The following is a 15,567-nucleotide window of genomic DNA, read 5'->3' as shown; positions in this document are numbered from 1 at the left end:
TGTCAAACTGAGAGCAGTGAAAGAGTAAGGAGAAGCACACGGAGGCAGAGTGAAGCTCTAGACAGTGTTTGGATAAAGATGGTGTACAGCTCTGCAGAAAGCTCGAGTTAGCTATTTATAGTAAAGAATGTCAAGAACATGAAGGTGGTCATTATTTCTAGGTTTTTAAAATCTTTTTATGCCTGGAGTCCAGAAGAACACAACTTTTGTAGTCTTTGTAAATAAATACATTGCTGCCAAAACCTGACTTAACTGTTGGTTTCACCTCCTAGGTGAAAGAACTTACTAGATTCCGAATTTTGGAGAATGGCTTAGATCAAAAAGGCTCAGGGGTACTCTTGTTGAACCACAGCTTTTTGGCTTAGACCAGACTTAGATCATTCTGGCGGCTTGTGGTACCAGGGAACCAGGCTGATGGCTGATTAGAATGGTCCTTCCTAGTTGTAAACTTAATGCTAGTGGGCAGTTTTCATAGGAAACAGGTTTTTATTGGAAAATGCCAGTTCATCAAAACAGAGTTTCTACAGAAGCCCACGCAGTAAGTCTAGCAGGTTGTTTGGACATTGGGTAGAACTTCTGATCAAAGATGAGGAAAGCCTTCAGGCCCCATGTGACCACATTCTCCTGATGCAGTTTCAATTTGGGCCTCAATCTCTCACTCTTGGGTACCTGGATAAACGGACTGTTGACTGGTCTGTGGAGGGTCTTTCTCACTCTGCTGTTGGATGTTTCACTTGTTAGAAGCATCTTGATGCTAAATCAGGGCACGGACTTGAACATGGGGTTTCTGTAACCTGGTGATGCATGTCCTGCCTGCGGGATTATTGTAAAAGGATCCACAAAAAGATTTTGGGCACTGTGTTTTTCACAAAAAATACTAGCCCCTGGGTTAATTCTGAGGTCAAAACAAGCCAAGCTTTTTGATTTTCATACTTCAGCTGGAGGGGAAAGCTGTCACTGTCCTCACTTAGGTACTTGTTTTCAAGCAGAAATAAAAGTGTTCTCCAACAGCTCTCAAGAAAGGACAGTGCTACAAGGTGATAATGATTGCACCATAGTTGGAGAACAGGCATGTGGCATAGCTCCGTAGGTGCCTGAAGATATTACTTATAATCCTCTTATTCAGCCATGTGATACCAACTACTGGGATAAGTCATTAATCAGAATATTAGTTGTATTTATGTCATAAAGGCTTGTTAACTCCCAACAATGTCCTGGGGAAAGTGCTGCTGAGGAATCAAAAGAAGAAGAAAAAAAAAGCTATCGAGTTTCATTCTATATCCATCCATATAAAATGCAAGCCTTAAAACTTCTGGCAATATGCCAGGGTGTAACTGGCAAATTTAATTGCATGGTTAGTATAAACAGCATAGATAACTGTTACATTTGGTTGCATTTCTACCCACCTCCCAGCCCCTGAAAAAAAAAGAGTAAATTTGAGTGTTGATAAATACCAGTTGACTAATGATAAACATTAATTATTATCTCCTTTAAATGTTAGAAGCAAAATAGATGAAACCATTGTTTAGGGCAGGAGTGATTTTGGTATCAGAAGCAAATTACTAGAGAGGGAAATCCCTTTTCACCATGTATATGTGGAAAGTATCAATTTTCCTCTTACTGCAGTGAATTTAATATTTGTCTGCTTTGATTTTTGAAAGCAAATTTCTAAAATTTTGGAAGGAGACTCTTTTTAGTGCCTTCCCTGTGCTTTGAATTTGAACCTTTGGAAGGGTTTTATTTTAATAAATAGGAGATGAAGTGTGTTTCTCTGCGCCCACTGAGGCTGATGAGTAATCACATGAACAGGAACACTTCATCAGGCTGGCATTTTATAGTAAGTTCATTTTTTTTCTACTTTGCATTATCAGTCTACTGAAAGAATCGTGATGCAGGAGGCCAAGACAGAACTGTCCTGACTCCACTGGATTTTAAACTAATTTCTCCACTCTCTGTCTGTTCTTCTTACTCATGTTGGAGCTGAGATGCATGTTAGCATAGTCTGGGGCTTATAGTACTTACGGCAGTAGGTGATTTCCCAAAATGGCTTTTATGCTAGATTGGTTTAGAGGTTGGTTAGAGCAGCTTGTTAGGTAACCTGTGGACGTGATGAGGGCAACTAGGAATTAAGGACAGCCACAAAACACAGACTGCAGTGGGGTTTAAAGATGTACACTGCAAATTTCTTCAGTACAGCCACCCTGCTTTGTGCTGTGTGTATTGGAAAAAGTAGCCCTTCGTTTTCATAATGAAGGTTGGCAAGGGAAGCAGCACATATCTTGTGTAATGCTATCTGTGCCAGCACTAGGTATTATTTTAATCCCTAGTTCTCAAAAACTATATATACAAAGAAAGTTAGGATCGTATCATCACTTGGGTTTTTCTTTGGTGACTTTACTGCATAATGTCATTGAGAGGGGGTTACTTTAGATGTAGAGAAGGTTATTCTTGGCCTCTGGAAAACACTAACCAAACATCAGGGACTCCTGAGGATACTTAAGGGTGTTTTACTCCATTGAGCAAAAGAATTAATGCATAATAATGTATGAATTGTTAGAAAAGTTAAAGGGATCGAAGTCACCACAGTGAGTTATTAGATCATTGATTAATGTAGGATTATCTTAAGTTATCCTTAAAATCATCTTTTAATTCAATCCAGCTATCAAAACCTGGGGACGTAAGTGTATTTCCAGGGGAGAAATTAAATGGATTGAGGTGTCTTTAAAGTTTGGCTTTTCCCCTTAAAACAAAACCACTGAATTGGAGTGGTTGAGGTTGGAAGGGACCTCTGGAGGTCACCTGCTCAAGCAGGGCCACCTAGGCATGGTTGCCCAGGACCGTGTCCAGACGGCCTTTGAATATCTCCAAGGATACAGACTCTACAAGCTCTCTGGACAACCTGTGCCAGTGCTTGGTCACCCTGATAGTAAAAAAGTGTTTCCTGATGTTCAGACAGAGCCTCCCATGTTTCAGTTTGTGCCCAATGCCTCTGGTCCTGTCACTAGGCACCAATGAAAAGAGCCTGGCTCTGTCCTCTTGGCACCCTCCCTTCAGGTATTTCTATATGTTATAGGAACCCTCTGAGCTTTCTCTTCTCCAGGCAGAACAGTCCCAGCTCTCTCAGCCTTTCCTCATAGCAGAGATGTTCCAGTCCCTTAATCATCCTCATCGCCCTTCATTGGAATTTCTTGAGTACGTCCATGTACGGAGGAGCCCAGAGCTGGGCACAGTACTCCAGGTGTGGCCTCACAAGTGCTGAGCAGAGGGGAAGAATCACCTCCCTCCACCTGCTGGCAACAGCACTCCTAATGCAGTCCAAGATACCATTAGCCCTATTTGCGGCAAGGGCACGTTGCTGGCACACCACTTTCTCCTTGACAGAAAAAGAAAATGAAGTGGCTCATTTTGAGAAACAAACACCCGAAGTACACGTATTGAGAATAGGTGTACTGAGGGTGGAGATTTTGTTGAAAGGATATCCTTGTTTGACTGCAAGTATTTTTGAATATTGCCTGCCATATAGAACTATCTGATCCATTCTAAAAGTGTAAGCAATTGAAATGGCAATCGTTGTTCTTTAGCAGTATTTCTCTAAGTCATGCTATTTGTCAAGGGTGGACTAGGAAGGTCTACAGAGAATTTCTGTGGTAGGAATTCATCTGAGCTTGCCCTTCAACGTATTTCCCAAGTCATCTTTATTGGACCTCTAGGCCTGAAGATATTTTGATTCATTTGCAGAGGATTATACCATACATAGGTACTCGCTGAATGCTGTAAATGTGTACAATATATAAACCCTTCTTCCTGCCAGAGGAAGGATGCTGGCAATGGCTGCAGGTAGGAGTTAATTGTTTTCCTTGCACTAATGCCAAAGTTTTTTGCTTTCTGCAAAAGAGGCACCATCTGAAATCCCACAGAAGAATATTTAAATTTAACAAATTGTGGTGGAAGTTGGCAGAAAGGGAGAGGAAGAAAAAGCTGTAATGTTTGGTGTAGACTGGAACACTTCTGGTGGGAAGATCTGTTTGAAGAAGATTCTACTTTGGCTATGGTTATAGTATTGTGTTAGTTATCTCCTTGAGTCTGTCCTGAGTAACTGTCCCAAAATACAAGAAGAATATCTAGATTTGTGTCATGTGTTGTAGTGTTCATTAGATACTCCATTAAAAAACCCCATGATTCTATGGTCTCTGAATGGTTAGCCATGTGGTTAATTCCTGTGCTTTGTTATGTATGTTAAATACCTACCCTTGGCTCAGAATTGGAACATCTTAGCACAGTTATTGAAACTGGAGCTGTAGACATGATTTCCGGTACAAATCTCAATGTATTAGTGCATTTCTTGATTATTTTGTGTATCCTTTGTGTTTGATTTCTAGTTTATTTAGACCTAGTTCCCATCAGACTGATGAGTTTCTGGAATTGGATTTGTATTTGTTTTTTAAAAGTAATAACATAATCAAATCAGCTGTGCTTTGCATTTTGTGTTTTCTTGCAGAACTAAAGATAGTATGTATCATGCACTGACATATGCCACCATATTGGAAATGCAAGCTATGATGACATTTGATCCTCAGGACATACTGAATGCAGGAAACACAATGAAGGAAGCTCAAGCCACCTGTCAAAAGTAAGTGTGGAGCAATTCAGTCAATAAATAGTCCCTTCATGGGAAAGTTTTGAAAGACATGCAGGTTAAAATATGACGTGTAATTTCATAGAAATCATAGGAAAAATGAGGTTGGAAGGGACATCAGGAGGTCATCTAGTCCAGCCTCCTGTTCAAAGGAGGGTCAGTTATGAGGTCAGACCACATAACTTAGGGTTTTCTAGCAGTCTAGTCTTGAAAACTTCAGTTTACTGCAATATCTGATTTTTCTTGTCAATGAGATTTTTGTTCTATCTGTAGCCGCAGTTCTGCATTGTCTGTAAGTTATTTACCATTTACAGACACTGCAGAACCTTCCCATTTGCTGATGGTTATACTGTAGGTAGCTGTCTTTGAGTCAACTGTGCTCCCACTTCTGTACACAGATGTGCACATACACACACAATAAATCAAAAAGCCCCCTTATCCCCTTCCTTCATCAAGACAGATTTCCACAAATTGAAGGGTAAAGGACAGATCCCAGGAGGACCATGTTGACTAACTTCTGTGTGGAATATGCTGAAGCTTGTATATGTGGCAAGATGACAGAGGGTTGGTGAGCACTAGAGGTATGTTAGTGACTGTATGGGTGGCCAGCTGAAAGATACTGTTCTCTGTTGCTGATGCTTCATGTTCAGAATGACCAAACTGACTTTTCTGCAGATTTAGGAAGAAATCAACAGTAGCTGATTCTATCAACAACCTTGTGCATAGACAAAGCCTTGAGCACTTTACTGAAGGTAACATTATCTCTAAATGCATAATGTTTTCATCTTTTTTTTGCTGCAATTTGAATTCTGTAGAACTGTTCGCCCAACGTGTTTTTGCAGATTATGAGTTCACTGACAAAATCTCTGATTTGGCCTTTCCAAAATTGCTGGATCAGTGTTTTGGCAATTGCTGTGTCACCACATCCAAAATCACTAACTTTTTTTGTTGGTTGCTGACTCAGCATTTCCAAAAATTGCTGGGTAAAGAAATACCTAGAAAGAAGTAGGGAAATGCCTAGAAAGATTCTAGGTCCAGGAATCCCTGGAAAGCACCAGAGAAATTTCTGCAGAGTTTCTGTAACTGTGTGTCATTACTGTTTGGAATTCCTTCAGTAGTCTAGAACTGAAACACTACAGCAAATTTGGAAAAGATTTTTCTCAATTTGAGCTTTGTGATCTTATTCCTATATTAATGGGCTAAGTGTTTTTTAATTACTTTTTGTCTGGTTGATTTGTTTTCTTCCCCCCTCCGTGTGACACTAGAGGAAATCCATGCAGAAATTTGCTATGCTGAATGTTTACTTCAGAGAGCAGCACTCACATTCCTCCAGGTATGGATTCCTGCGTGGCTCTTTGGGAGAAAAAAAGTACACACCATACAGGTTTCTTTTCTTAAAATTAATGAAATGGTAGAAGATGCTAATTTGACCTAATGGTGTAAGACTCTTTCATCTGGATTAAATCTGGATTTTGTCTGGACTATCTGCTGATGAGAGAGTAGAATGTTTTGTTGTCCCTCATGATTATCTAAAAATACTTATCTCGATACACATAGCACTGAGTCCTCTATGATGCCCTTCTCCAGTCCCTTTTGGATGTGTGAAATGTAACTGCAGTAAGCACCGATTTTCAAATACTGTGTGTTGGGATATCGGATTGGAAAAAAAAGAGATGGTCATTGAAGCTGTGCTATGCTAGAATGCAAGCGAGATTTTTGTTTTAGTCAGGCTGGTGTTTGCTTTCCCAAGACTGCTTTCTCACTTGTTTGTTCTTGAACAGCTGTTATGGTCTACATAGCTATTAGGTTCCACACATGCTTTTTGCTAAACAGTGCTGCCTGTCTTTAAAAGAAGGGGAGCTCTCCCTTTTCTTTGAATTTTATCTGTCTGTACTAATGAAGCTTGATTTGTTTGATGGATCAACATTAGCAATACTTACTTGGGCTCCAGCTTGCAATTTAAATTGTTAATCATAGCTGAAATAACTGGTTTTTCTTCTTGATTTGGCTGTACTTGCTGTATGACAGTGGGCCTCTTCATCTATGGAGAGGAGATAATAAAAGTCACATACACAAAGGGCTTCTGCTTCTTGGCTCAAAGATGCTGATAGAGAATGAAATGCAGGTGGTGATTTTATAGTGTTTGGGAGTTGCCAGATGGGCTCTGATTTATGTTGCTTATGATAGTTTATGAACCGTGTAACCTTTTTCAGCAATCTGCCATGCCCCTCTGCTAGAAACTATTGCTTCATGGCAAAACTAGTAGTCAGAGTAGCTTCTTCTGAAGGTTTTTAGAGTGCTGATGATGGTGACTTCTTTATGGTAAGATGATGGACTTCAAAATGGCCAAGGTGTAGCTACCTATTTCCATATTCCTTTGGGATTCTTTGGGATGAGTAGCCTCTAGCACTGGGGACAGTTTGGGTGATATCTGAAGGTATGGAAGCAAGGCTTTTCAGAACTTCTCCATTGTGCCTGTAAGAAAGGAGTGTTTTAATGCAGTGTCTCTTGGTTTTAAGCACTATTTTCACAGGTATCTGTTTTTAAAAATGTTTATAGATACATGAGAGATTTAAGAGTAAGAAAATAGTTTATTCTCCTCTTCTGCATAAAGAATGTCTATTTGCTTCCTATTCTATTCTGTGTTTAATTTTTCATGAACAGGAATCAGGAACTGATTTTAAAAATTAAACAAAGGCACTTGGTTCCAACAGCTATTGAAGTGGGTTAGTCTTGATGCTTAATTTGATGCAGGATTTTTCAAGGGCTGGAATATTCTCACGCTCGTTATCTCTGTTGTTGGTATCATGAGTATTCTGTATTTAAACATTTTAAAACCATCTTCTTTCCTCTTTCCATTTTCCATTCAAAGGAAAATATAACTGAACCTTTACATATGGCTATGTATGCTGTACACACACACACACCCCCAGTTGCTAATTAAAAACTGAGTTTTTCTACAGAACAAAGAAAAACAGGATCACATTTTTCTGTGGTTATTTCATTTGCATGTGATTGGGATTCAAGTCTCTGGGGATATATTATCAGAAATTACATGTTCATTTATGTTGCATAGTTTCTGTCCTCAATTATCACTCTTGATAATGTTGCTTAAGGATGACTGTAAAGGACACAGGATAGTGGTGGTGTTGCAGGCTGCAGGAGTAAGCCCCTGTCCTTCAGTTCAGGCCGTTAGGCTTCCTATATTAGTTCACAGAAAGCAAAGTCTGGAAGAAGTTGAACTGTAACTTTGGTTGGATTGAGTTATCTTCCTGACTTACAGGAGGATGGAAAGCTCTTTGAGGCAGGTTCTGTCTCTTTATTTACATATTGATGAGCACAATTGGGCCCTGTTTCCTTAACAATAACAGTAAAACAACCAAATGTTCATTTGATCTATGCTATTTTCTCCATGATGCTTCATACAGCCTCTTAAAATACCATCACAGAAAAATCATCTGCTAAAACACATGTAGTCTTCCTATCCCAAAGTAATAGCAGATATTAAAACAAACCAGAATGGCAGATTATATTCGATGACTGAGGCAAGAAACTGCCACCAGAAAGTTATGAGACTAAAGAGTTCTCTCTTTGGGATACAACTGTAAACTAATGGACCCCAGATACACTTTGCTAAGTTCTCAGTTCATTATAGCTTGTAATGTAACGTGTTACCATACTAGTATGGATCTCATAGATACTTGAATATTCAGACCAGAAAGAGTATATCCTGTATAACTTTACTTACTCTGCTTCCTTTTTAGGATGTGAAACTATATTCTGTAGACTCCTGAGGACAGGCAGTTGTTTGTATCTGGTGCTGAGCCAGGAAATGTTCAGATCTTAACTGTGCTGAAGGACAAATGAGAGAAAGCTGTTTTTTGGAACAGCCACAAATGCATGTACCTTAGGTGCCACTCATTAGCTTAGTCACTGTGTTCATTAATGCAAATTGAGATGGTCCAAAGGTCACAGGGGCTAAACTAATCACAGAAGGCATCAAAATAAAGTGTGTATGTCTGAACACAGTGCAAATATTTTAATATAGAAAGGAAATCCTAAATCCATGTATTGTTTCTCAGAGACCTATATTGTCTGTGTCACAACGGTTATGTTCAAGGCATGTGTTCATCTCAAGAAGACAAAAGCTCTTTGTAATGCTTACAAATTCATATTGCTAATCTGTTTCCTTTCTAACAGGATGAGAATATGGTTAGCTTCATAAAAGGAGGCATCAAAGTCCGAAACAGTTACCAAACATACAGGTAAGTCAGAGTGACAATGAGATTAAACGTACTCTTTCAGTAAAAAGTGCTGCTGGTCAAATTGTCCAATTCACAAATTAGTTACTGTTGTATTTATTGCAGCATTTATTATGGGGCTCCTGTCTATAGCCTTTCTCAGCCCACACAAATTCCTCCTTTGCATAACAAAGGACATTGATATTATGGTTGATTTGGGTTGTAAAGATAGTGGATCCTAAACCCTGTTAACTCCCAAGGTTTGCCCACTTCAAATACTGTATCCTTGAAATTATGTCAAAAAATAACTGTTCTAAATGATGTAGTGCTCATTGTGTCTGTGTAGCACAATTTGGAGGTCTCGCAGTCATTAGGCATATGAAATGACATTTCTTTATAGTTCTAGCTACAGCTTTCTGGAACAGTCAAAACCAGTAGCTGAACAAGTAATTCCATAATAAATGCATGAAACTAAAACAAAATTAAGAGACAATAAACTGAAGAGCTTGCAATGGAAAGTATAAATGGCTTCAAACAAAGATTAAACAAATTTACAGGAAATAGGTTTATAGGGCTTAGTTAGCATAGTAGAACAGATGCAGTCTCTCCGTGTCATGAAGTCCCTGAACAGTAAGTTCCTAGAGGATGCTTTTCCAAGCATATGCCACTGTCTGAGTGAAATATTTGCTTAGCTGGACTTTTAATCTGGTTAAATATGGCAGTTGTTCTACTCTGAAGAGAAGGTGCACGCTATTGAAAATGATAAGCAGGGTTGCTTATCTGAACTCACAATATTCCCATTACTTAGTGTCTATAAGCCAAAAACATCTGCTTAAGAAGATTTCTTTTCATCCAGAAAGTTATGGAGAGCTACTTTCAACATGTGCAAAAGGTTTTGAAGTGCAGTAGTAAATTCTAAAAATTACATTAAAATGTACACCATGGGAAGCATACTCAGTTGTGCCTCAAGAAATTAAGATCCTCTCTAGTATATGTAAAAACAGTGTTGTCAATCTAGTAGCTCTTAGGTGGTCTTCTTCAAAAGAATGCTAATAACAACTTGCATATTACTAAAGCATGTATTTTAACAAGGGGAAGGTTTGTATGTGAGACTGGCAGTTATGATTTTTGTACTGTGCCTTTGATGTGGGAAGAAATAATTGCAGTTTTGGTGAGAGCATGGTGCAACAGGTTACAGAGAAAACAATGAAATATGGAAATGAGACTTTATTCGCTTTTATTGATCAATAATTTTACAACATAGTTTCTGATATAAAAAGCCATCTTTCCTTTTCCCGCTGTCAGCAGTAACAACAGCAGCAGTTGCAATAACAGCAACCCTGAAAAGGTTGCTGTTATTTAGATAAAATTTTTTAAACTCTCTTTCAGGGAGGAAAGGTTATCGTACACTGTAAAAAAATGGAATGAAATAAAACAATTCAAATGAAACATCTGCTTATTGCCAGTGAATAAAAATTGTCAGGAAACTTTCACGGTAGTGCAGACTTATATGAATAATTTTAAAAAGTGAAAGCTAAATATGCATCATATTTTGTTTTATTTTAGAACTTTAGATTTGGACTCAGAACAGCCACAAAAAGTCACGTGTCTAGCAGACACAAAACAGCATCCAGCCCAGGATCTCCAGAAGTATACTGAAAGGGAGAGAGATGACAGTGTCCATATTTGTGTGGGTTGAAGGCGACTCTAAATGCAGGTCCATTGTAAAGACTGCAATTACAATGAATAGTCCTATATCTGTTGATGACAACCAGCAGATAAAAACATGACAGCCTGAACACAAATACATGGCTGCCATTAAAACAGTGTTTTTCTTCTCCTTGTAATTAACAAAATAAACTAAAACAATAGTGTGAAAAACACATAGCTATAGAAAGTTTGGAGACAAAACAGGTTCAAATCCAGCTAGCTTATACAGGGAAATAAAGGGACGCTACAAAGTTGAGATCTGTGAAAGTTACAAAAATAAGTGAAAAGTAATTTCCGATATACCTGCCCATTTACAATATTTCTTACAATTGTCCTATATATGACAAAACATTCTTTTGAATGAACATGCACCAAAAGGGAATATCTAATCCAGAGATTAGTGAAACTCAAATAAAATTTGCTAATTTAAATTTGCTAATTTAAATTTAACTCTCCTGCACTGCCCCATCATCTCTTTTTGCGTAAAGGTAGTGTTTAGTACTACTAAAAGTACTACTAAAAGTAGTAAAGGTTCGTGTTGCTCCCAACAGCCATTCTTGAAACATTTTCAGGCAGAAATGTGGTTGCAAATTGACTGTGTCTATTTGGCAGGAATTCATCTCCAGGACTCCATATTTTTGTATTGATAGTAATGTGACAGAAATGATTTGTTGATAAATCCAACAAAATGTTGTAGGTGTTGTTCACCTGGGTGAGATGACAAATTGGCCTTTTTTAACTACTGTGTAGTTCAAGGTAATTGGGTTACTTTCTTACTGAATTGTAATTAATCATTTTATTTGCGGACAGTGTAACAGAATCTTGTGCATTTTCAGGGAGCTGGACAGTCTCATACAGTCTCCACATTATGTCAAAGGAGAGAACCATCTTCATTTTGAGGGAGGTGTAAAACTTGGAGTTGGAGCATTTAATCTGGTATGTACCAACAGTTCTTCTCTTGAGCTGAAGTCCTACAACCTCTTGAAAAATGTTCTTAACTTAAATACCTGAGAAGTTCCACTGACATCAGTGTTACTAATTATACGGTTAAAATTAGGTATGTACGCTGACACTTGCAGGATCCCAGTCTCTGGTCCAAGAACATCGGATAGTAATACACTTTAGAAATAGAGACTACTACTCACAACATGAGCAATACTGCTCAGTGTGTGCAGACCTACTTGCTCATCCTCATGGGGTAATTATTGACTGAGAAATTACCTCGTCTCACATGGACTAAGAGCATGTTCTTTGAGAATATAGCTGAGTGCTTGTGCCCAGCTTCCAGTAAGGGTGTTCATTAGCCAAGTGACCAGTGCTTGGGAGGCATTTGGAGGGGAAGGTGTTATGAGAAGGGACCTACTGGGATGGGGGCCAGGAGAAGCCTTCCACAGAAGCAGCAGTTGCCTGTGCTTGTTGACTTCCATTTACTGTTTAAATGGCACTTGGGAAGCAACCAGGGGCTGCAACCAGGGACTTGGCTGTTAGCAGGGCAGTTGGTGGGGAAGGGTGCATGAATGGGGCCTTGGGTGCTGTTCAGGCCACTGTTGGCTGTCATTGCTTGTGTTCTGGTCAGAAAGCAGGTGGTCAAATAGTGCAGGACTGTTCCTGGTATGTCAGAGGTGTTGACCCAGAGATGGTGAGGGGTGACATGGTTGTTCAGGTGATGGCCTGCAGAAAGTGCCTAGTGTTTCCCCTTGCTTGCATTACTTTGTGTGAGTCTGGCACGTGCCAAAATGTTAGATTTACTACACAAAGGACAAATATGTACTGTGTGGTATGCACCCAGTATTTCTGAAACATCCAAGAAGTACTAGAGTTACTAAGCGTGTGCTATGTAAACATATTTCTATGCAGGGAATCCTGGAGACACAGAGTCCCTATATTAAACAGATATTTCTGTTTAAATCATATGTAAAACATAGCAGGTGTATACTTTTACCCAGGAAATCTTCAGACATATAAAGATGTTTTTAGTAATTTTAGTGATTATTTCTTGTGTTTGGAAAAGTTGTAGGAGGCAGCTGGTAGCTGTGGCAGAAAGTCTGTTACTGCATAACTGTTGCATTTCTTTCTATAGACATTGTCCATGTTTCCCGCACGGATTCTGAGATTACTGGAGTTTGTTGGATTTTCTGGAAACAAGGTAAATGTGAACTAAATATTATTGGTACATTCCCCTCACTCTTAAATTAAAAAATGGAGATGGGAGTTTCTCTCTTCTTACTCACATTAGCTGTAACCCTGTGAAACACTCTTGATTGGTACCACATGAGCACTGCTGGTGCTGATGCTTTCATGCAGCTCAGTTTTCCTTTATTTTTGTCTGAACTATTACACTTCAAAGATTGTGATACCATTGTTCAGTGATGATACAGTTGTGCAACATGATAAAGACAGTGGCTAATACAATTGTGTTGACATATTTAGTTTTTTAGTTACTGGTCTTTTGATGTATGCTTGCGCTTAGAAATCTATAGCCAAAAGTGTGTTCTTAGCCTTTAATATATTAGCTTACTTGATAGTTACTGTCATGGTATCTGAATGTCCCTGACAGGTTCCTGCATGACATCCAGCTGGGAAAAAAACCATTCAATTTCTTTTCTGATTTTTCTTCTCCGTGTCTTTAATAGCAACTAATAACTTGAGTGTGGCACCTAAATTCTCTTTGCCTAAAAGAGTAAGTGCTTTTTTGCCTAGAGAGTAGCCGGTCTGACCTATGTTGTTTGTGCATGCAGTTTTAGGGCAGAATTTTAGTAATGAAGCACCAATAAACTTGCATGAACCTGAGTTATTCTGCAGGGCAGATGCACACAAAGTGCTGTGTTAGTTTTTTGTGGATTTTTTGTTTCAAAATAGGATACTAAATTGATGGAAATATCTTGGCCTTGATACCTTGTACCTGCCCTTGTCTCTCATTCTACCAGCAGAACATGATTCACTTAATCTGGGTTCCTGGATTAAGAAAACATGGTCTATTTAACCTAAACCACTAGTCATATTTATTTCATAAATGCTGGGTAAGGTAAATGTTTGATGTCCTGCAAACACAACAAAAGCTGTATAAACAAGTTAACACTTAACTCTTTTGTAATGCTTTCTATTTACAAAACAAGTTTCAAGGAGAAAAATATTTCCTTAATCAGAGCTGCAATCTTACATGACAGGTGGATGAGTGTCATCACCATTTTATTAGTTTACCAGAAGGATCTTAAATCTGAAAATAAAATGTCTTGTTTAAAAGCAAGGAGCTTTCGGCAGAGTGTGGATTAGAACTTGGAAATTTCCAGGAGCTGACCAGGAGCCATTTCACAAGCAGTAGAGGCAAAAATCAAATAGTTTTACCTGTCAGTTACGAAAACAAAGAGCATCTGAAGCAAAATGTTCTCCTAGACATGTAAGGGCAATTCATGTACCAGCAGAGTTCTGAGAATACTTTGCTGAACACTCATCTTACTACTGCAGATGAACATTGTCCATCTAATTGAATTTCTGTTGTTTTCTTTTGGCCCTGGGATTTCTTGTATGGCTATGAGTGGGCTGATATTTGTGTTGATGAGTCAGCTTCTGTTCCAGTTTTTTAATAACTCACTGAAGCATGACCTAGATTAACATAAATTTAAGCAAAAACCCTGCTGTCTGCGCACCATAAAAAAGGATTATTTTAAACATGTTGATCAAAGTTCATTGATGGCCATTTATTTTAACGTCCTAAAAAAGTCTTTCAGCATTTAACATTTGTGAGTCAGACGCCTAAAGCTAAAAGCAAAATTGCAGTTGTATTTGCAATCCTTTCCAGTGGTGGTTTTCCAAAGGTTGCAAGAGGAAGGTGTCCCCTGCAGTACAGACAAGAGTCTAGAAGGTGAAAGAAACAATGACAGAGGAGGAGAGGGAAACTTTGTGTGTCATGTGCTGCACCGCATCCAGAAGAAAGGAGTTTTGGATACATCTGTGTTCAGTCTTGCAGTCTTTTCCATTAAATGCTCATGGTGAGCATCAGACTGTGCAAAAGACAAAAGAGCCATGGTTGGTGCCTTGAACTGTTTACGGTTTACCTGAGAGAGCTACAGTGCACTGGAGGACAGCTTGCTTTTGGTGTGGGTCATGTGTTTATTAAAACTGGATATGAAATGGCATTGCAGTATCTTCCACAATACTAATCTGCCTTGAAGCCAGCAGATTTGCCCCTAGGGACTCTTCTTGTCTCTCAGACATGTCATGTCTGATAGTAAATGAGGGCATGCTCAAAGCTCCGTTACTTCCTAAGCCATTTGTGGGCACTGTGGACAACATGATCAACTTAACAGCAATCTGGAGTCTCAAAATAGGTAGGATAAGATCAAGAGTAGCCTGAGGCCACATTTGTTCCCTTCCAGTCCAAGATGTGCCAGTTGTGCCCTTCTCACTGTTCAAGCTCCTTTCCCCTGTATCATTAGTCAAAATACAGGATTAGTTGTGTTTAATGGCATAGGCCCTGCATTTGGGCATTGAAGTTCAATGCAGTTTTGCCGAATTTCATGAGAAATTTTTTGTAGGCAGAGGTATGTATTACCCACCGTCAGGGATGCTGTGCTGGAGAGGCATGCCTTCCTCACTCCCTGGGCCGTAGGTGGAGTATGTGTCCCATCTGGACTTTTTGTGTTTAATAACTAGCTTCTGGTGTGAGATCAGAAGAGTCCTTGCACTATCTCCCATATAAGCACTGAACCTTTCTTACTGAACCCTCTGCCAGGTCTCAGGCTAATATTTACTCTTGTTCTTATTTTATAGACAATTACAAATAATGTGCTGCTAAATTGCAGAAAGGTTTGATGTGAGCCCACCATATGTTAAGTGCAATTTGTCAGAGGGTCAGCTGACAGCATGATTTCAGGGGAAGGCAGAAAAACTTTCAGATAGAACCAATTTCTTTCAAATTATACTTTTTGATGTGGGAGGACATTTTTCCCAAAGCAGCTGAGCTGAAGAATATTTTTGATG

The 15,567-nt window shown here is 39.0% G+C and overlaps 1 protein-coding gene across 1 annotated transcript in view; it reads left to right on the top strand.

The window, feature by feature from the left end:
* Nucleotides 1–15,567, top strand: part of TTC39A (tetratricopeptide repeat domain 39A) — a 55,324-nt gene that overhangs the window by 18,453 nt on the left and 21,304 nt on the right. Inside the window, exons 3-8 of the mRNA XM_075508738.1 lie at nt 4,499–4,630; nt 5,312–5,388; nt 5,902–5,969; nt 8,837–8,901; nt 11,424–11,523; nt 12,668–12,733. Of these exons, the coding sequence (XP_075364853.1) occupies nt 4,499–4,630; nt 5,312–5,388; nt 5,902–5,969; nt 8,837–8,901; nt 11,424–11,523; nt 12,668–12,733 (508 nt within the window). The remainder of the gene's footprint in view (nt 1–4,498; nt 4,631–5,311; nt 5,389–5,901; nt 5,970–8,836; nt 8,902–11,423; nt 11,524–12,667; nt 12,734–15,567) is intronic.

The sequence above is a fragment of the Mycteria americana genome, chromosome 7, assembly GCF_035582795.1.
Source record: "Mycteria americana isolate JAX WOST 10 ecotype Jacksonville Zoo and Gardens chromosome 7, USCA_MyAme_1.0, whole genome shotgun sequence".
In the NCBI taxonomy this organism is placed as follows: domain Eukaryota; kingdom Metazoa; phylum Chordata; class Aves; order Ciconiiformes; family Ciconiidae; genus Mycteria; species Mycteria americana.
Note: the sequence above shows the minus strand (reverse complement) of the source record. Positions and strands in the feature narration are given on the sequence as shown.